The sequence below is a fragment of the Eriocheir sinensis genome, chromosome 49 (genome assembly GCF_024679095.1).
Source record: "Eriocheir sinensis breed Jianghai 21 chromosome 49, ASM2467909v1, whole genome shotgun sequence".
Lineage (NCBI taxonomy): Eukaryota > Metazoa > Arthropoda > Malacostraca > Decapoda > Varunidae > Eriocheir > Eriocheir sinensis.
In genome coordinates this window covers 9,194,090-9,214,227 of record NC_066557.1, presented here as the reverse complement: position 1 = coordinate 9,214,227, position 20,138 = coordinate 9,194,090, and the positions used below count along the sequence as shown (strand labels likewise).

The following is a 20,138-nucleotide window of genomic DNA, read 5'->3' as shown; positions in this document are numbered from 1 at the left end:
CAAATTTTTATAATATCCTTTTTTTCATTATTTTAGGTGGAGACAAATCTATAACATCCCCCTTTTTACCAATACTTTCAGGTAGTGCAGAGAAGACCAGGCATATCCAGAGGTCCAAAATACAACAAGAAACAAACATTTATTCAGTTATACATCTTTTTGCTGAATGGCCGTCATGACTTCATCGATACTGCAGGAAATGAGGTAATATGATGATGATGATGATGATAATGATCGTAATAATTAGCTGTACCTTATGCATATCAAAACAACATTGACAAATTTTTATGATATCCTTTTTTTCATTATTTTAGGTGGAGACAAATATCTATAACATCCCCCTTTTTTCCAATACTTTCAGGCAGTGCAGAGAAGACCAGGCATATCCAGAGGTCCAAAATACAACAAGAAACAGACATTTATTCAGTTATACATCTTTTTGCTGAATGGCCGTCATGACCTCATCGATACTGCAGGAAATGAGGTAATAATTATAATGATGATGATGATAATGATCGTAATAATTTGTTGTACCTTATGCATATCAAAACAACTCTGACAAATTTTTATAATATCCCTTTTTTCATTATTTTAGGTGGAGACAAATTCTATAACATCTCCCTTTTTTCCAATACTTTCAGGCAGTGCAGAGAAGACCAGGCATATCCAGAGGTCCCAATACCAACATGAAACAAACTCCTTCCTCTAAATAGACTAGGAAAACCGTCAGACCACATACTTGAAGCTCACCGTAGCATGATGTGGCAGAGGAGAACCACATGATCCACTTTGATTGATGTAAGTACCAGAAGGATTTTTATTTTGTATGTACCATGAGTGTTAGAAAGGGTCATGAATCTGTCTCTTTTTATTTATTCATTTATTTATTTATTATTATTTTTCTTACAGCAAAGTAGACAGCTCAAGGGCAGCAAAAAGAGTGCAGAGAGAGAAAAAAAGCCTGCTACTCACCGCTCCCATAATAGACCAAAGTAAAGAGGTCAGTTTCGGGTGGTGGTTATTATGAAGATGCAAGACTAATATTTATGTCAGACACTTTTTTTCATTGTTTTCAACCTGACGTTAAACAGATAATGATGATGATGATGAGGAGGAGGAGGAAAGGTAACATGGAGGCAGTCTGTCCCTTCCTTCCTTCCTTCCTTTCTTTCTTTCGTTCTTTCTTTCTTTCTTCCTTCCATTCTCTTCTCATCCATCTCTCCTTTCTTCCTTTCTTCCTTCCTTCCTTCCTTCCATTCTCTTTTCATCCATCTCTTCTTTCTTCCTTTCTTCCTTCCTTCCTTCCTTCCTTCCTTCCATTTTCTTCTCATCCATCTCTCCTTTCTTCCTTCCTTTCTTCCTTCCTTCCTTCCTTCCTTCCATTCTCTTCTCATCCATCTCTCCTTTCTTCCTTTCTTCTTTCCTTCCTTCCTTCCATTCTCTTTTCATCCATCTCTTCTTTCTTCCTTCCTTCCTTCCTTCCTTCCATTCTCTTCTCATCCATCTCTCCTTTCTTCCTTCCTTCCTTCCTTCCTTCCATTCTCTTCTCATCCATCTCTCCTTTCTTCCTTCCTTCCTTCCATTCTCTTCTCATCCATCTCTCCTTTCTTCCTTCCTTCCTTCCTTCCATTCTCTTCTCTTCCATCTCTCCTTTCTTCCTTTCCCATCTTCTCTCTTACCTTCCCTTCTTCTGTTGGGTTGGGGTGAGAATTAAGGTTTCCCAAGTTAACTTCAACAACTATAGAGTTTAGCCATCACGACGCAGTCCAGAGGAAAAGTGAAAAAGTAGACCATTATAATATAGTTTCCAGACTTTATTATTGTTATCGTTGGTTGTTGGTTGTTACAGGCAGCCCCCCCCCCCACCCCCCCCCCAAAAAAAAACCTGCCTTGTCCTTCCTATTGCTGCTGATGATGGTGTTGAGGGTGGTGAAAGAAGAGAAAGATAAGGACTTGAATGCTTTGTCGAGGGATATTTAACCCGGTAGCTGCAGGGATCATGTTTCTTAATGGTCCCTCTGAGCGAGAAAAATGAGAAAAAAATCATTACGCACGCAAACCATTTCATAATATATATCAACGTATTTGTGATCAGTTTATGCATCATCTATTTTGGGGGCTTATATCATTGGAAAAATTTGGCCCGTCGCTGGTACACGGTGAAGCCACAAATTTGGCCCGTCACTGGTACACGGTAAAGCCACAAATTTGGCCCATCACTGGTACACGGTAAAGCCACAAATTTGGCCCGTCGCTGGTACACGGTAAAGCCACAAATTTGGCCCGTCGCTGGTACACGGTGAAGCCACAAATTTGGCCCGTCGTTGGTACACGGTAAAGCCACAAATTTGGCCCGTCGCTGGTACACGGTAAAGCCACAAATTTGGCCCGTCGTTGGTACACGGTAAAGCCACAAATTTGGCCCGTCGCTGGTACACGGTAAAGCCACAAATTTGGCCCGTCGTTGGTACACGGTAAAGCCACAAATTTGGCCCATCACTGGTACACGGTAAAGCCACAAATTTGGCCCGTCGTTGGTACACGGTAAAGCCACAAATTTGGCCCGTCGCTGGTACACGGTGAAGCCACAAATTTGGCCCGTCGCTGGTACACGGTAAAGCCACAAATTTGGCCCGTCGTTGGTACACGGTAAAGCCACAAATTTGGCCCGTCGCTGGTACACGATAAAGCCACAAATTTGGCCCGTCGAGGAAGGAAGCAGAAGAGGCCTATATTTTCCTATATTCTCATACATTTCGGGCGGGGCTTAGAGAGAGAGAGAGAGAGAGAGAGAGAGAGAGAGAGAGAGAGAGAGAGAGACCCACATTGGACAAGGCTTTCGTAGGAGTTGGTGAGCATTTCCATGGATCATTTTGTCAGCCTAATGGTAGTTTGACAAGGCTTCTGTACCATGACCGTGAGAAAAAAATGCAAACCCAATTTCCTCTTTGGCTTTTGGGGACATGTTATGAGAGTCAAAAGTGAGGTAGGAGCAGCGTTGCCAAATTATCGTATTAACCACATCGCATCTATCATTTTTATGCCCCAAACTCCCGTACCTACATAACTAACGTTCGGAAATCAAAGTCGGCGCTAAAACTGTTGAATACTGATGCTTTTCGTTCTTTGTTGTCAGAGTTATCGGTCAGCAACTACGAAAATTAAATGCGATGAGTACGACAATTTGGCAACGCTGGGTAGGAGCTCCATTGCCAGATTATCGTACTCAGAGCTCGTATTTACCGGTTTCTGAGCCATAGCTATTGCCAAAAGCACCAATAATTAACCACTTTAACGATAACTATATATGAAGGCAGTTATTGGGGTCGTGGAGGCAGTTTTGGGGTCGGAAATAGGCAAACATAGGAGGCTGAGTACGACAATCTGGCACGCTGGGTAGGAGCACCATTGCCAGATTATCGTACTCAGAGGCTCGTATTTACCGGTTTCTGAGCCATAGCTATTGCCAAAAGCACCAATAATTAACCACTTTAACGATAACTCTATATGAAGGCAGTTATTGGGGTCGAGGAGGCATCTTTTGGGTCGGAAATAGGCAAACATAGGAGGCTGAGTACGACAATCTGGCACGCTGGGTAGGAGTCGTCTTAAGTCTGTGGTCAGCAGCGCGGGAAGCCTTCGGGCACGGGGGGCAGCATGGAGTCATCCCCCACACGGAACACGAGGGACATGCCCATCTCCACGTGGAAACTCAGGTGACAGTGGAACAGCCAGTAACCTGTTGGGGAGTGGGAAGGAGGGTCAGGGGGCTGCTAAAGAGTTAAGGGGTTAAATAGCTTTGGGCGACATTGTTGTGAATTGGGTTGTTATTGGTGATGTCTAGTAGGAACAGGTTAAGAGGAAAATCAGGTGAAAATGAGGTTAAGAGGATTAAGAGGAAAATCAGGTGAAAATGAGGTTAAGAGGATTAAGAGGAAAATCAGATGAAAATGAGGTTAGTGAAGTAAGGGAGGAGAAGATGGTCCAAAGATTAAGAGGAAAATCAGATGAAAATGAGGTTAGTGAAGTAAGGGAGAAGATGGTCCAAGGATTAAGAGGAAAGTCAGATGAAAATGAGGTTAGTGAAGTAAGGGAGGAGAAGATGGTCCAAGGATTAAGAGGAAAATCAGATGAAAATGAGGTTAGTGAAGTAAGGGAGGAGAAGATGGTCCAAAGATTAAGAGGAAAGTCAGGTGTAAATGAGGTTAGTGAAGTAAGGAAGGAGAAGATGGTCCAAAGATTAAGAGGAAAGTCAGGTGAAAATGAGGTTCGTGAAGTAAGGAAGGAGAAGATGGTCCGAGGATTAAGAGGAAAGTCAGGTGAAAATGAGGTTCGTGAAGTAAGGGAGGAGAAGATGGTCCGAGGATTAAGAGGAAAATCAGATGAAAATGAGGTTAGTGAAGTAAGGAAGGAGATGGTCCAAAGATTAAGAGGAAAGTCAGATGAAAATGAGGTTAGTGAAGTAAGGGAGGAGAAGATGGTCCAAAGATTAAAAGGAAAATCAGGTGAAAATGAGGTTAGTGAAGTAAGGGAGGAGAAGATGGTCCAAGGATTAAGAGGAAAATCAGATGAAAATGAGGTTAGTGAAGTAAGGGAGGAGAAGATGGTCCAAAGATTAAGAGGAAAGTCAGATGAAAATGAGGTTAGTGAAGTAAGGAAGGAAAATATGGTCCAAGGATTAAGAGGAAAATCAGATGAAAATGAGGTTAGTGAAGTAAGGGAGAAGATGGTCCAAAGATTAACCCTAGAACGCTAACCATGGGTATGAGGTACCCGAAGCGAATGACGTCATTGCCATTGTGTATGGTTCCGGTGCTCTGAGGGTACCCACCTCCTCAGTAGCTTCATGTGCCCGCTTGACAGTGTAGGGGAAGGTCACGTTGTCTCGCTCTCTCTGCTCACCTTTGTTGTAGGCCTACATTCGGGTGCGGCATACCCATGGTTGGTGATACAGGGTGTTGTACATGTCCCTAGGATACATATTGTTTACGTACTTTTTTAGTGATCACCTGTGCAGTGGATCACAGGACCTGGGAGGCCATACAAGAAGTTTGGAAGCCATCGGATGATAATTTTTTTTGAACATTTTTCCTATTTTTAGTAACATTTTTCAGTACCTGATTTTCATACCAAAACAATACGTTTTTCAGTTCTTCTTAATGTTAAGTCAAGATACAAAGTTTGAAGTCCCTTCATGTAACTTTATTCCATTAAAACTTTACATTTAATTTTTTTTTTTTTTTTCAAAATCGGGTATGATGTACCCATGGTTAGTAGTGGTGTGACTTTTTCTAAGGTTAGTGTTCTAGGGTTAAGAGGAAAGTCAGGTGAAAATGAGGTTAGTGAAGTAAGGAAGGAGAAGATGGTCCGAGGATTAAAAGGAAAATCAGGTGAAAATGAGGTTAGTGAAGTAAGGAAGGAGAAGATGGTCCAAGGATTAAGAGGAAAGTCAGATGAAAATGAGGTTAGTGAAGTAAGGGAGGAGAAGATGGTCCAAGGATTAAGAGGAAAATCAGGTGAAAATGAGGTTAGTGAAGTAAGGGAGGAGAAGATGGTCCAAGGATTAAGAGGAAAATCAGATGAAAATGAGGTTAGTGAAGTAAGGGAGGAGAAGATGGTCCAAGGATTAAGAGGAAAATCAGGTGAAAATGAGGTTAGTGAAGTAAGGGAAGAGAAGATGGTCCGAAGATTAAGAGGAAAATCAGGTGAAAATGAGGTTAGTGAAGTAAGGGAGGAGAAGATAATCAAAAGAGGAAAAAGAAACTAACAAATAAAGGAAAGAAAACAAAAATAAAATCGAAAGAGGAAAAGAAAACTAACAAAGAAGAGGAAGGAGAGATAAACTAGAGTGAAGATGAAGAGGAAAATGCTATTACCCCAGGGAGGAGAGATGAAAACAAAAACAAAATCTCACCTGGGTTGTTGGCGAAGAACCTGATGACCACATACCCCCCGCTGGGCACCGTGACCGTATCCTTCAGGGGGGGGTGATCGAAGTTCCGCTGGACCTCCCCCGCCGCGTCCAACTCCTGAAACTGTGAAAAAGAAACGAGGGGGTGAAACAAGAAGAAACGGAGGATGGTGAAACTGTGGAGATACGGGGGTGGGGGGGGTGGGGGGGGTTGAAACTGAAGATATGGGATTGGTCTTTCATCATGCATTCTCTTCTTTCATTATGTATAACCCCATTTTTTAATCATTCCTTCCCTCCCTTCACCTCTCGCCCATCCCATCCTCACTCCCCATCCTGTCTTTCCGCCTTTCAGTGCGTTTAACTTCCCTTCATGTTTAATTTCCTTCATTTTACCTTCCTTCAGCACGTCTAACTTTACTTCACGTCTAATTTCCTTCATTTTACCTTCCTTCAGTACGTCTAACTTACCTTCATGTCTAACTTCCTTTCATGTCTTACTTCCCTCCATGTTCTTCCTCCCTTCACCCATTTCCTCATCCATTCCCTCCTCACATCCCATCCCATCACTCACCCTTTCCACCGTGGCCTCATCCCCCAGCTGTCCCATCGCAATAACGTAGAAGGCGAGCCCGTGGATATGGAAGGGGTGGTTGACGTAGCCTGTGGGAGGAAGGGGAGAGAGAATGGGAAGTAGTGGAACGAAGGATAGATGAGGAGAGGGAAATATGAGAGGTTATGGAAAGGAAGGGGAGATGAGAGAAAGGGAAGGGAGGGTTATGGAAGGAAGGAGAGGTAAGAAAGAGGGAAGGGAAGGGGAGATAAGAGGGATGGTTAACGAAAAAAGGAAATGGAAGGGGTAGATAAGAAAGAAGAGATAGATTTTAGGGAATAATACAATGAGGTGGTTAACATAGACTATAGAAGGAAAGGAATAAAAAAGAGAGATAAAGAGTAATTTAGCCAGCAACGCAAACAAACTTACATACAACCATATATGACACTTAAAACAACAACAACAATAAAAAAACACTAAAGACAGACACAGTGAAAATCTAAACACACACACACACACACACACATACACACCCTTCCTCACACATTTACATTTCCCTTCTTTCCCCTTCTTCCCTTTTCTCCCTATTCCTCCCTCTTCTTCCCCTTTCTCCCTTTACTCACCACCACACAAGCAACCAACCACACACACACACGCACACACCACCTCCACTCACTCTGATCCACCAGCACCACCTCCACCAGGCTGTCCATATCAACGCTGAGGAGGTGTGTGCAGGAGCAGACTCCCTCATCCCCGCATTCCCCTCTGTCCTCGGCCGAGCAGAAGGCGGAGGCGTTGATTGACTCGGGTTGGGAGAGCGGCGGGGCGGGGGGCAGGACGAAGGTGATACCGTTCATTTGGACCTTGATGTGGGAGGTGCTCTTGTCCACTGTGGGAGAGAGGGGGTATAAGGGATGAGGAAGGAGAGAGAGAGAGAGAGAAGGGGAGGTAATGCAAGAGAAAGAGGGATAGGAGTAGAGTTAAACAGTGGGTAAAGAAGGGGAAGGTTACAGAAGGAAAGGGAAGGTAAGAGAAGGGGAGTTAGTCATTGGGTGAAAAAGGGGTGGAGGTGGTGAGGGAGGAGGTGGTGGTGGTGGTGGTAGTGGTGGTTGGTTGCTTGTGTGTTGATGACAAATGAAGAAAATGGAGAAAAGGAAAGAAGAAGGAGGAGGAAAAGGAGTAAAAGGAAGAAAAGGGAAAAATAAAGGAAAGGAAGAAGGGAAATATAGATGTATGTGGGGTGGGTGGGGGGGCAAGTGTGTGTGTGTGTGTGTGTGTGTGTGTGTGTGTGTGTGTGTGTGTGTGTGTGTGAGGTAGAAGGAAGGAAAGGAAAAGATTAGAAAGAGAAGGTAATGAAGAGGTGATTGAGGGTAGCTGTGGAGGGAAGAGGAAAGAGAAGAGGGAGAGAGGAAGGGAGAGGATAGGTAAAGATAGGTAAGGGAGGGTAAGGAAGGTAGATATCCAGGTAGATAGGTTGATGGGTATTCCTAATTACCTGTTGATACATGTTATTAATCTCTTACATGGAGGGAAGAGGAAAGAGAAGAGGGAGAGAGGAAGGGGGAGGGTAGATAAGGGTAGGTAAGGGAGGATAGGGAAGGTAGAAATGCAGGTAGATAGGTTGATGGGTATTCCTAATTACCTATTGATACATGTTATTTATCTCTATATCTATCTAAGTGGTTATCGATTTCTCCGTTTATCTATTCATCTGTTTATCTATTTCAGAGGTCGTGTACGTGTTTCCCCGTCTGGTGCGAAGGCAAGGTTACGGAGTTGAGCACTGAGGGTGAGTGTTCTGTGCCCGTTAATTTTTTTTTCTCTATTATTTTCTATTTTCTTTCGTATTGGTTGCTTCGTTTCTTGTATTTCACCACATTGCTCTTTTTTGTTTAATGTATTTTTTTTTTCTATATTCTCTTCTTTCTGTTTCTTTGGTGTGGATTATTTCGTTTTGTCTATCCACCAAATTGTTCTTTTTTTTCTCTATTCTATTCTTCCTGTTTCTTTGGTGTGGATTATTTCGTTTTCTTTATCCACCAAATTGCTCTTTTTTTTCTCTATTCTCTTCTTTCTGTTTCTTTGGTGTGGATTATTTCGTTTTCTCTATCCACCAAATTGTTCTTTTTTTTCTCTATTCTATTCTTCCTGTTTCTTTGGTGTGGATTATTCCCTTTTCTCTATCCACCAAATTGTTCTTTTTTTTCTCTATTCTATTCTTTCTGTTTCTTTGGTGAGGATTATTCCCTTTTCTCTATCCACCAAATTGCTCTTTTTTTTCTCTATTCTATTCTTTCTGTTTCTTTGGTGTGGATTATTTCGTTTTCTCTATCCACCAAATTGTTCTTTTTTTTCTCTATTCTATTCTTTCTGTTTCTTTGGTGTGGATTATTCCCTTCTCTCTATCCACCAAATTGCTCTATTTTTATGTTTGTGTGATTTTCTTTTTATTCGTCTTACTTACATACTTTTTGTTGTGCCTGTACACGGCCGCCAGGGAAAAAAAGTCGTGTCACATTGGTAAAGGTGATGATTTTTTTTTTTAAGTTAGGAAAAAAGTAAGTTAGAGTAAAAAAAAAGTCTCTCCCTTACCTTTACCCTTCCCTTCCCTTCCCTTTCCATCCATTCCCTTCCCTTCCCTTCCTCTCACTTTCCTTGTTTTCCCTCCTTCCCCTTCCCTTCCATTCTCTTCTCTGATATATCTCTCTTCCTTCCCTTCCCTTCCCCTCTCTTCCCTTCCCACCCCCTCCCTTCCCTTCCCTTCCCTCACTGTAGAAGTCGAAGGTGAGGTAGAAAGTGTGGTCGGGGGCGCGCGCGATGTCATCCTGCGCGGGGGTCAGGGCGCGAACCTCGGCAGCCGTGAGGAAGGTCAGGTCACCCGGGGCAGCGTCCATGGTGTTGATCGTCTGGGGGGGGGGGAGTGGGAGAGGAGGGGGGAGAGAGAGTATTGTTGTTGTTGTTGTTGTTGTTATTATTATTATTATTATTATTATTATTATTATTATTATTATTATTATTATTATTATTATTATTATTATTATTATTATCATCATTATCATCATCGTCGTCTCCCGTCCCCCTTTCCTTCTTTCCCTTCTTCTCATTTCCTTCCCTTCCCCTTCACTTTCCTTCCCTTCCCTTCCTTTTCCTTTCCATCACATTGTCTCATATCTTTCTTCCCTTCCCTTCATTTCCCATCCCTCACCTCTTCCCTTCTTTCCCCGTTCCTTCCCTTCCCTTCCCTCACCTTCCCTTTCCTTCCTCCCTTCCCTCACCTTCCCTTCCCTTCCCTTCCCATCCCTCACCTTCCCAGCCCTTCCACTCCCTCACCTCACCTCTCCATCCCCTCCCTTCCCTTCCGATCCCGCTCCATACCTTCCCTCTCTATCCCCTCCCCATCCCTTCCCTCACCTTCCCTTCTCTTCCTTTCCCTTCCCTTCCATTCCCTTCCCTCACCTTCCCTTCCTATCCCTCATCTTCCCAGCCCTTCCCATCCCTCACCTCACTTCTTCATCCCCTCCCTTCCCTTCCCTTCCCTTCCCTTCCCTTCCCAGGCGTACTCACATATCCCTTCCGTATAGTGGAAAGGTATGTCATCCGCTTCACGCTTCCTGGGTACCCCTTCGCCCCTTCATACCTCAACACGCCCACCTGAAGGGAAAGGGGAAGAGGAGGAAAGGGGAGGCGAGAAAAGGGAGAGAAAGGAGAGGAGGGAAAGATATGAAAGTTAAAGGAAGAGGATATAGGGAAGATAGAAAGGGAAAGAGGGAAGAGCCGAAAAAGGGGGTTAAAGAAGAGGGCAAAGGGAGAGAAAGGAATAATTGAAGGGAAAGGAGGAGAGAAAGAGGGAGATGAAAGGAAAAGGAAGAGGAGAAAGAAAAGAAGGAAGAGCCAAAAGAGAGGGATAAAGAAGAGAGAGAGAGAGAGAGAGAGAGAGAGAGAGAGAGAGAGAGAGAGAGAGAGAGAGAGAGAGAGAGAGAGAGAGAGAGAGAGAGAGAGAGAGAGAGAGAGAGAGAGAGAGAGAGAGAGAGAGAGAGGAACATTTGAAAGGAAAGGTAGAGAGGGGAAAGGAAAAGTTGGAGAAAAGAAATGGAAGGAGAGGGGAAAAGTGAAGGTAGAGATTAAGGGAGAAGGAAAGGAAAGGAAAAGAACAGAAGGGAGGGAAAGGAAGGAGGAAGGTGAGAAGGAAGGAAGGAAGGAAGGAAGGGAAGGTATTAGAAGACATGTTTTGAATACTGATTAATACAGGTTATTATAAGAAGAGTGTGTGTGTGTGTGTGTGTGTGTGTGTGTGTGTGTGTGTGTGTGTGTGTGTGTGTGTGTGTGTGTGTGTGTTTACCTTACGATTTAAAATGAAGTTAAAAAAAATATTGATGAGAGACAAATAGACAGACAAACACACAAACACAAATAGCCAGGCAGACAGACAGACAGACAAAAACAAAGCCAGACAGACACACAAACATAAACTAATACAGAGGCAAACACAGACACAGAGACAGACAGACAAACAAACAGACAAACATACACACAAACAGCAGTGAGTAGCGGGCTTTTTTTTCACATGTTTCCTTTTTTATGCCCTTGAACTGACTCCTCTTCTGTAAAAAAAATAATAATAATAACTAAAATAAAACAGCATAATCACCTGGTATGCTGACTTGTGCCGCGTGCCGCAATGCATCACACCCTGAAACTTCATCCAGTAGGCCCCCGGGTCCTGGTCAGCCGTCAGCACGAAGTCCCAACGCTCGCCGCCGTAGATTGTGAACGACTCGACTGTCCAGCGAAGGGGAAGGGAATGGATGAAAAGGGAAGGGAAGGGAAGGGATGGAAAGGGAAGGGAAGGGAAGGGATAAGAAAGGGAACGAAAGACGACGGAAGCAAAAGAAAAGGAAGGTGAGGGAAATTAGGATGGGAAGGGAAACGAAGGGAAAGACAAGGGAAGGGAAGGGGAGGGGAGGGAAAGGAAGGGAAGTGGCGGGAGAGATATATCAGAGAAGAGAATGGAAGGAAAGGGGAGGGAGGGAAAACAAGGAAAGGGAGGAGGGATGGTGGAGGGTCATATGAAAGAAAATAACGACAGGGTGATTTGTAGCGGGAAGGGAAGGAGGGAGGATGGAAGGTTATATGAAGGATCAATCCGCCACTTCGTCATGTCACAGTGTCCATGTCCCGCAGGTATAAAGTAAGGCAGGGAGCACATGGGACTTGGAGATCGTCCTTTTCCTCTTCATATTATCGGCATCATATCATCGTTCTGTTCTGAGTCCGTGGGGCCAAGGTCCGCTAAAGGGCTATTACACTGGGCAAATCTTCCGTGGATCTTCAGTCAAACCACGATTTCCGCTAGCGTGGTTCTCATTTGTTTCTTGTTATTGCTGCTGATGATGATGAGTAATACCGTCGTCCTTCAGTGAAATCTACCGTAGCTTTGGAAGATCGTGGACTCGTCAGAAAACCACGGAAATATGAGAAGCACGCCAGCGGAAATCGTGGTTTGACTGAAGATCCACGGTTAAGACTGTTTGACGAGACCCGTCGTTGTTTTCCACTACGCAGCCAAGGTATATGAAACTTTCCAAGATATCAGTGCCCTCGCCACACGCATGAACAGACTGTATTGTTTTACCTAGCAAGCCTCCAATCACCTGTACCATGATCTTGGCCCAGGAGTAATGGAGTCCCAAGGGATTCGCCTCCTCGTGCAGTGCCTCGAGAGCCATTACCAGAACCTCCAGCGACTCCGCCAGGATTACAACATCATAGGCAAAAACAATGTCAGTGACCTTGGTGATGCAAACAGACTCACAACGACTTTAACTTCCTAATAGGGAGTTTATTTTTAGCTATAGTGAGGTTTTGCACACCCCCATCCTACCTTCTCTTCCTTTCATCTTTTAACCCGTCCGCTGCGATTGGCACGGATTTGGCCTTCCCTGGTAGCCTGGTAACATTATACTCCCAGGTCTTTCTCTGCCTCTGTGGTGGATAGTGGAGTGTTTCCCATGTGGTATTGGTGTGCTAGATATCCCCTCCCATGGTGCAGGACTTTACATTTTTCTTCATTGAATTGTAACAGCCACTTTTTGCTCCATTCCTGTAGATTGGTGAGGTCTAACTGTAGGAAATCCGCAAATCCAACCCACCTTCCAACTCCTCCCCGCGTCCCAAACCCAGTAAAGCTTTGATGGGGTGTCAGCTCGTGTCTATGATGAAACGATCCTGCACTCCCCTATTCTACCCTCCCTTCCTCTCATCCTAATAGGGAGTTTATTTACAGCTAATGAGGTCTTACACACCCTAGTCCCACCTGTTCGCTCTTTCATCCTCTAACCTTCCCCAACCCACCTCCCAACTCTTCCCCGCGTCCCAAACCCTGTAAAGCTTTGGTGGGGTGTTAGCTAGTGTCTATGATGAAATGGTCCTGCACTCCCCTGTCCTCCCCTCCCTTTCTCACCTTCCACGGGCTGGATTGGGTGTCCGTCCGAGGCTATGATGAGTAACTTGTGCTGGTCCACCGACACCACAATGGGGCAGTTCCTCACGCTGTTGCTCATCACCCTGAACCTGTGGCGTGTACCCTGCAAGACGTTTTCCTTTGTAGCATCCACGAGTCTTAAGGAAAATGGGTTACACGGGCTTGAAGAGAGAGAAAATGGGTTTGGTGGGTTTTTAGTCACAGAGAATGGTTTTGATGTGTGTGTGGGTGTTTTGGTTATAGAAAATGGGTTTGTGTGTTTTAGTTATAGAAAATGGGATTGTTGATTTTAATGGGGAAAATGGGTTCGTTGGGTGTTTTGGTTATAGAAAATGGGTTTGGTGGGCGTTTTGGTTATAGAAAATGGGTTTGGTGGGCGTTTTGGTTATAGAAAATGGGTTTGGTGGGCGTTTTGGTTATAGAAAATGGGTTTGGTGGGTGTTTTGGTTATAGAAAATGGGTTTGGTGGGCGTTTTGGTTATAGAAAATGGGTTTGGTGGGTGTTTTGGTTATAGAAAATGAGTTTGGTGGGCGTTTTTATAGAAAATGGGTTTGGTGTTTTGGTTATAGAAAATGGGTTTGGTGGGCGTTTTGGTTATAGAAAATGGGTTTGGTGGGCGTTTTGGTTATAGAAAATGAGTTTGGTGGGCGTTTTGGTTATAGAAAATGGGTTTGGTGGGCGTTTTGGTTATAGAAAATGGGTTTGGTGGGCGTTTTGGTTTTAGAAAATGGGTTTGGTGGGCGTTTTGGTTATAGAAAATGGGTTCGTTGGGTGTTTTGGTTATAGAAAATGGGTTTGGTGGGCGTTTTGGTTATAGAAAATGGGTTTGGTGGGCGTTTTGGTTATAGAAAATGGAGTTGTGTTTTAGTTATAGAAAATGGAGTTGTGTTTTGGTTATAGAAAATGGAGTTGTGTTTTGGTTATAGAAAATGGAGTTGTGTTTTGGTTATAGAAAATGGAGTTGTGTTTTAGTTATAGAAAATGGAGTTGTGTTTTAGTTATAGAAAATGGAGTTGTGTTTTGGTTATAGAAAATGGAGTTGTGTTTTGGTTATAGAAAATGGGTTTGGTGGGTGTTTTGGTTATAGAAAATGAAGTTGTGTTTTGGTTATAGAAAATGGGTTTGGTGGGTGTTTTGGTTATAGAAAATGAAGTTGTGTTTTGGTTATAGAAAATGGAGTTGTGTTTTGGTTATAGAAAATGGAGTTGTGTTTTGGTTATAGAAAATGGAGTTGTGTTTTAGTTATAGAAAATGGAGTTGTGTTTTGGTTATAGAAAATGGAGTTGTGTTTTGGTTATAGAAAATTGAGTTGTGTTTTGGTTATAGAAAATGGAGTTGTGTTTTGGTTATAGAAAATGGAGTTGTGTTTTAGTTATAGAAAATTGAGTTGTGTTTTGGTTATAGAAAATGGAGTTGTGTTTTAGTTATAGAAAATTGAGTTGTGTTTTGGTTATAGAAAATGGAGTTGTGTTTTGGTTATAGAAAATGGAGTTGTGTTTTGGTTATAGAAAATGGAGTTGTGTTTTGGTTATAGAAAATGGGATTGTCGGTTAAATCAAAGAAAGTGGGTTCAAATATGCGTTATGGAGAATGGAATTAGAACTTAAGCTAACATAAATGAAAAATTGAGGGTGTGATTAATGTAAAAAGGAAAAAAATGAGTGTGTGTGATTATAGAATGAGTAGTACAAAAGGAAAACACACACACACACACACACACACACACACACACACACACACACACACACACACACACACACACACGTACAGGCGTAACGGTGACCTCGTGCAGGGGGGTGAACGCCTCCTCCTCCCTCCCCTTCTTGAACGCCTGGTACGGTCCCTTGCCGTTCACCAAGATGTTGTGGGGCTTATCTTCGTCCTGAGGGAGAAAGGGAGGGTGAGGGAGGAAATGGAGGGAGGGAGGGTGATGAGGAAGGAAAGAAGAGAGGGGTGTAAGAAGAAAGGATAGAAGAGAGGATGGGATGAAGGAAAGAAAGGAGGAAGAAAAGGAGGGAGGAATGAAAGAAGGAAAGGCAGGAGGGAAGGAAAAAGGGCCAGGTGAAGGCTGCAGAGTTACCTGGCTGAGTACTTTGTGGCAGGTAAGGGAAAGGTGGGTCAGAGGTTTAATTAACGAGAAACAGGTAAACTAATCTAGGTGTTTCTTAAGGTTATGGGTGTACTTAACTATCAAGGCCAGGTGAAGGTTGCAGAGTTACCTGGCTGAGTACTTTGAGGCAGGTAAGGGAAAGGTGGGTCAGAGGTTTAATTAACGAGAACCAGGTAAACTAATCTAGGTGTTTGTTAAGGCCATGGGTGTCCTTAACTATCAAGGCCAGGTGAAGGTTGCAGTTACCTGGCTGAGTACTTTGAGGCAGGTAAGGGAAAAGTGGGTCAGGGGTTTAATTAACGAGAACCAGGTAAACTAATCTAGGTGTTTGTTAAGGCCGTGGGTGTCCTTACTTACCGGGGCCAGGTGAAGGCTGTCGTAGAGGATGTGGCTGAGGTCCTTGAGCCAGTCGGTGAGGACGAGCAGGTGCTGGGGGAGGTCAGTGTCGTACAGGTGGGCGTGGGGGTCGGTGCTGGCCGCCTGGTGCACCACGAGAGAGCCGAACAGCCCGTCAGTGCGCTGGAACCCTGGAGGCGAGGATGGGAAGGGATTGGGAGAGAGGGGATGAGATAGAGATAAGATAGAAAGGGAGGGAGGCTGGAGGAGATGAGACAGAGATGACATGAAGTAGGAATTAGTAGAAAGCTTGGAGGTGAGGATGGGAAGGGATAGGGAGAGAAGGGGATGAGATAGAGATAAGATAGAAGGAGAGAAAGGCTAAAGGAGATAAGACAGAGATGACATGAAGTAAGAATTAGTAGAAAGCTTGGAGGTGAGGATGGGAAGGGATTGGGAGAGAGGGGATGAGATAGAGATAAGATAGAAGGGGAGGGAGGCTGGAGGAGATGAGACAGAGATGACATGAAGTAGGAATTAGTAGAAAGCTTGGAGGTGAGGATGGGAAGGGAAGGGGAGAGAGGGGATGAGATAGAGATAAGATAGAAGGGGAAGGAAGGCTGGAGGAGATGAAACAGAAGAGATGAAACATAGATAGTAGAAAGCTTGGAGGTGAGGATGAAAAGAGATGGGGAGAGAGAGAGATGAGCTAAAAGAGATAAAAGAAAATAGAAAGGTTGGGAAGTTAGAGGTGTTGGGAGATAGATGAGATGAAGGAAGAGACAGTAGAAAGCATGGAGGCAAGGATGAGCAGGGATGGGGAAGGAGGCTGATGAGGTAGAGATAAAAAAAAGAAAAATAGAGAAAAGGAGGAAGATTAGAGATGATAGAGATGGGATGAAGTAAGATAAAAAAGAAGATAGAAAGGGAGGAAGATAAAAAATGAGGTGAAAGGCAGTGAAATGAAGATCGACAGAAAGAATATAGAGGATAGATATAAAAGAAGGTGAATATATTGATAGATAGAATAAAGGGAGTCTGTTCTTACCTGAGTGGGAGTGCCAGTAATGAGTGCCAGGCTCGTGGGCGGTGAATTTGTACCTGTAAAAGTGAAGAAAATGACCTGTAATACACACACACACACACACACACACACACACACACACACACACACACACACACACACACACACACGAAAGACAAACAAACAAGAAAACAGGAAATATGAAAACAGACAGATAAAGAAGACAACAAAAATAAACAATAGGAATAACAAAGAGAGAAAGAAAGAGAGAGAGAAAAACACAAACAAGCAAATAATACCAAAACGAGAGAGAAAGAAAACACACACACACACACACACACACACACACACACACACACACACACACACACACACACACACACACACACAAACACACACACGTACTTGAAGGTGTCGCCAGGTAAGATTGGGCACTGGGTCAGGTGGGGCACACCGTCCATATAGGGAGTGCCGTGTTGGTGGATACCGTGCCAGTGGATCGATGTCCCCTCCACTTCCAGCCTGTTCTCCACCTCCACCTCCACCTCGTCCCCCTGACACACCTGAATGGGGGCATTAGGGGTGAAGGTGTTGTGAGGGTGTATGGGTGAGGAGTGGAAGGGTGGAAGGGATCTAGATTGATATTTTTCCACCCATTTCCCTTTCCCCTTCCACTCCCATCCACTCTTCCCCTCTCTTCCACTCCCTTCTCCCTTCCACTCCCTTCCCCTTTCTTCCACTCCCTTCTCCCTCCCTTTCCCATCCCCCCTTCTCTCTCTTCCACTCCCTTCCCTTTCTCATTCATACCCCCTTCCCCTCTTTTCCTTCCCTTCCCCCTCCCACTCCCATCCTTCCATTCCCCTTTCTTCCACTCCCATTCCCCTTCCACTTCCTTCCCCCCTCTTTCCCACTCCCTTTCCCCCCCTTTCCCATCCCCCCTTCTCTTCCACTCCCTTTCCCCCTTCCACTCCCATTCCATTCCTACACCCGTTTCCCCTCTCTTTCCCTTCCTTTTCCATACCATTTCTCCTCCATTATCTCCTCAGTATTTTCCCCCGTTTCCCCTCCTTCCCTTCCTCTTTCACCCCCCTCTCCCCTTCCCTCCCCTCCCCCCCCCTCCACTCACATGTATGATCGGCCCGGACAGTCTACGGTTAGCGGTCACCAGTTTTCGCGTCATGCCGTCCGCAGCCACGCACCCCGGCCGCCCGCAGTCCCCCGGGGTGAAGGGACAGTCCCCGCAGGCTTCCCCCATGGTGCTGTAGTGCTCCACCTGGGGGGTTAGACAGAGGGAGGGGAGGATGTTACGGTAGCTTGGTTATTGTGTTTGTGTTTGTTTGTTTTGTTTGTTGACTGATTGTTTGTTTATTTATCTTGTTATTTTTTTTCTTGTTTATTTGGGTATTTATTTGTTTTCCTATTTATTCATTTGAGTGTTGTTATCTAGTCTACTACTATGCTACTACTACTACTACTACTACTACTACTACTACTACTACTACTACTACTACTACTACCACCACTACCACTACCATCACCACCACCATCACCTCCTCCTCCTCCTCACCGTTAACTTATAGAAGCACACCCGCTGGTCCCCTTTCTGGCATATCCTCAGGCAGGGGTGCACCAAGTCCTCGTGGGTCCCGGGGGCGTCCAGCTGGGTCCAGGTGGGATCTGACACGGGGGGGGGCCAAGGGGAGGCAGAGAGGGAATAAGTGTTTAGTCCGGGGGGGGGAGGGGGAGGGAAAATGGAGGGTGGAAGAAGAGGGGGAAAGGAAAAAAAGGGGAAGGGATTTAACTTTTTTTTTTGTGTGTGTGTGTGTTCGTGTGTTCGTGGATGTGTTTGGTAGCCTTGTCTAAGTGCTTTCTCTCTCTCTCTCTCTCTCTCTCTCTCTCTCTCTCTCTCTCTCTCTCTCTCTCTCTCTCTCTCTCTCTCTATCTATCTATCTATCTATCTATCTATCTGTTTAGCGGTCTATTTTTCTCTCTATGGGCGTGTCTATCTTTCTCTCTAAGCATCCATTTTTTTTATCAATCTATATCTTTTCATCTGTGTCACTATCTTCAATATCTATCCATCTGTCTATCTATCTAACTCTCAGTATGCACCTACCCACCTTTAACTATCTACCTATCTATTCATCTATCTATCTCTATCTATCTTATTAATCTACCAAACCACTTAACTAGCAAACTATCTATCTATTTATCTAACCACCTATCTGTATTTGTTCACCTATCAATCTCTATCTTTCTATCTTATTAATCTACTAAACCATCTAACTAACTAACTATCTATCTATTCATCTAACCACCTATTTATATCTGTCTACCCATCCATTACCAATCCTTCATCCAGGTGTTAGATCAAGGTATACTTAATTATAATCAGCCTACAATTAGCGTCAACCACCTACCCACTCATCACCCTCGGCATGGTTTTCTCCCCACACCTGAGCGCTATTAGACAAGTGTAGACGCGTACCTCTACTTCTACCTGGCCGGCCCGTACTAAATCATTTACCTGGGGATAGGCGGTTTACTCAGCTAGATTAGAACTCTTTGGGATAATATTGGATTCTTGGATTCATGTTCCCCTATTTTTCTTTCACACCAGAGGAAGCAGAGAAGGGCAACCAAAAATAGGGAGATAAGAAGCCCGCAAAATTCCAACACTATGAATCTACAAAAAAAGGGAAAGTTACAGAACGCATTTAAAGACCTTTCTCAGATATCTTCCGTAAATACCTTTCTGCAAGAGCTTACTTTAAAAGGTTATATAAAGAAGGCAAAATTTTAGAGCTTACAGACAGGTGTTTAAAAGTTTAATTAAAACCACCTGTTAATTAGAACTCTTATACCTTAAAACCACTACTTACCCACGACAGCAGAACCTAAGGAGAGTAGAGACAGCAGAAGCAGGCAAGACAGCAGGCAGGGCATCTGTTGGGAGTGGCGAGCGAGTCCCATTTTTGTAGCTTTGAGTGGTGGGGAGGCTGGGGGATGGGGCGTGATGGGGAGACACCTGAAGGGGAAGGAAAGGGGAAAGAGTTGAGGAGGAAAGTTCAGAAGCGGAAGGAAAGGGGAGAGAGTTGAGGAGGAAAGTTCAGAAGGGGAAGGAAAGGGGAGAGAGTTGAGGAGGAAGGGTCAGAAGGGGAAGGAAAGGGGAGAGAGTTGAGGAGGAAAGTCAGAAGGGGAAGGAAAGGGGAGAGAGTTGAGGAGGAAAGTTCAGAAGGGGAAGGAAAGGGGAGAGAGTTGAGGAGGAAAGTTCAGAAGCGGAAGGAAAGGGGAGAGAGTTGAGGAGGAAAATTCAGAAGGGGAAGGAAAGGAGAGAAACGGTTGGGATGGAGGGATTTGGAAGGGGAGGAAATGGAGAGAGGAGAGAAAAATACGGAATGGGGAAAGTAAGCTGAGGAAAAAGTTTAAAAAGGGAAAGAGAGGAGAGAGAAAAAGTTGGGATTGAGGTTTATTAATGGGAAAGGAAATTTACAGAGGAGAGAAAGGAAATACAAGAAAATGGAGAGAGTTGGGGAGGAGAATTTTCAGAGGGGGGAAAGAGAGAGGAGAGTAAAAAAAAAAAAAGTAGAAATGGAGGGATTTTGATAGCGAGGAAAATTGAAAGATAAAATAAGAGTTGAAATTGAGGGGAATTGACGGAAAAAGAAGAGAGAGAGAGAGAGAGAGAGAGAGAGAGAGAGAGAGAGAGAGAGAGA

At 44.2% G+C, this 20,138-nt stretch overlaps 1 protein-coding gene across 1 annotated transcript; it reads right to left on the bottom strand.

Annotated features, from left to right (window-relative positions):
• Nucleotides 1–1,882: 1,882 nt before the first annotated feature.
• Nucleotides 1,883–19,446, bottom strand: LOC126981839 (uncharacterized). The gene is made up of 15 exons (XM_050833413.1): nucleotides 19,305–19,446; nucleotides 17,990–18,099; nucleotides 17,549–17,695; nucleotides 16,828–16,985; nucleotides 16,447–16,499; nucleotides 15,420–15,589; nucleotides 14,721–14,834; nucleotides 12,931–13,054; nucleotides 11,119–11,249; nucleotides 10,035–10,121; nucleotides 9,241–9,376; nucleotides 7,144–7,359; nucleotides 6,486–6,574; nucleotides 5,915–6,035; nucleotides 1,883–3,739 (listed from the first exon to the last, which is right to left on the bottom strand). The coding sequence occupies exons 1-15, from the start codon at nucleotides 19,393–19,395 to the stop codon at nucleotides 3,621–3,623; spliced, it is 1,866 nt and encodes a 621-aa protein (XP_050689370.1). The 5' UTR covers nucleotides 19,396–19,446; the 3' UTR covers nucleotides 1,883–3,620.
• Between the last annotated feature and the right edge of the window lie 692 nt (nucleotides 19,447–20,138).

Excerpts from the sequence above, each read along its gene's own strand:
- LOC126981839 (XM_050833413.1), bottom strand. The coding sequence starts at position 19,395 with ATGGGACTCGCTCGCCACTCCCAACAGATGCCCTGCCTGCTGTCTTGC. Across the intron at positions 17,696-17,989 it reads TGTGCTTCTATAAGTTAACG|GTGGAGCACTACAGCACCAT; the intron begins GTGAGGAGGAGG and ends CTAACCCCCCAG. Across the intron at positions 7,360-9,240 it reads CCTCACCTTCGACTTCTACA|TGGACAAGAGCACCTCCCAC; the intron begins GTGAGGGAAGGG and ends TCTCTCCCACAG.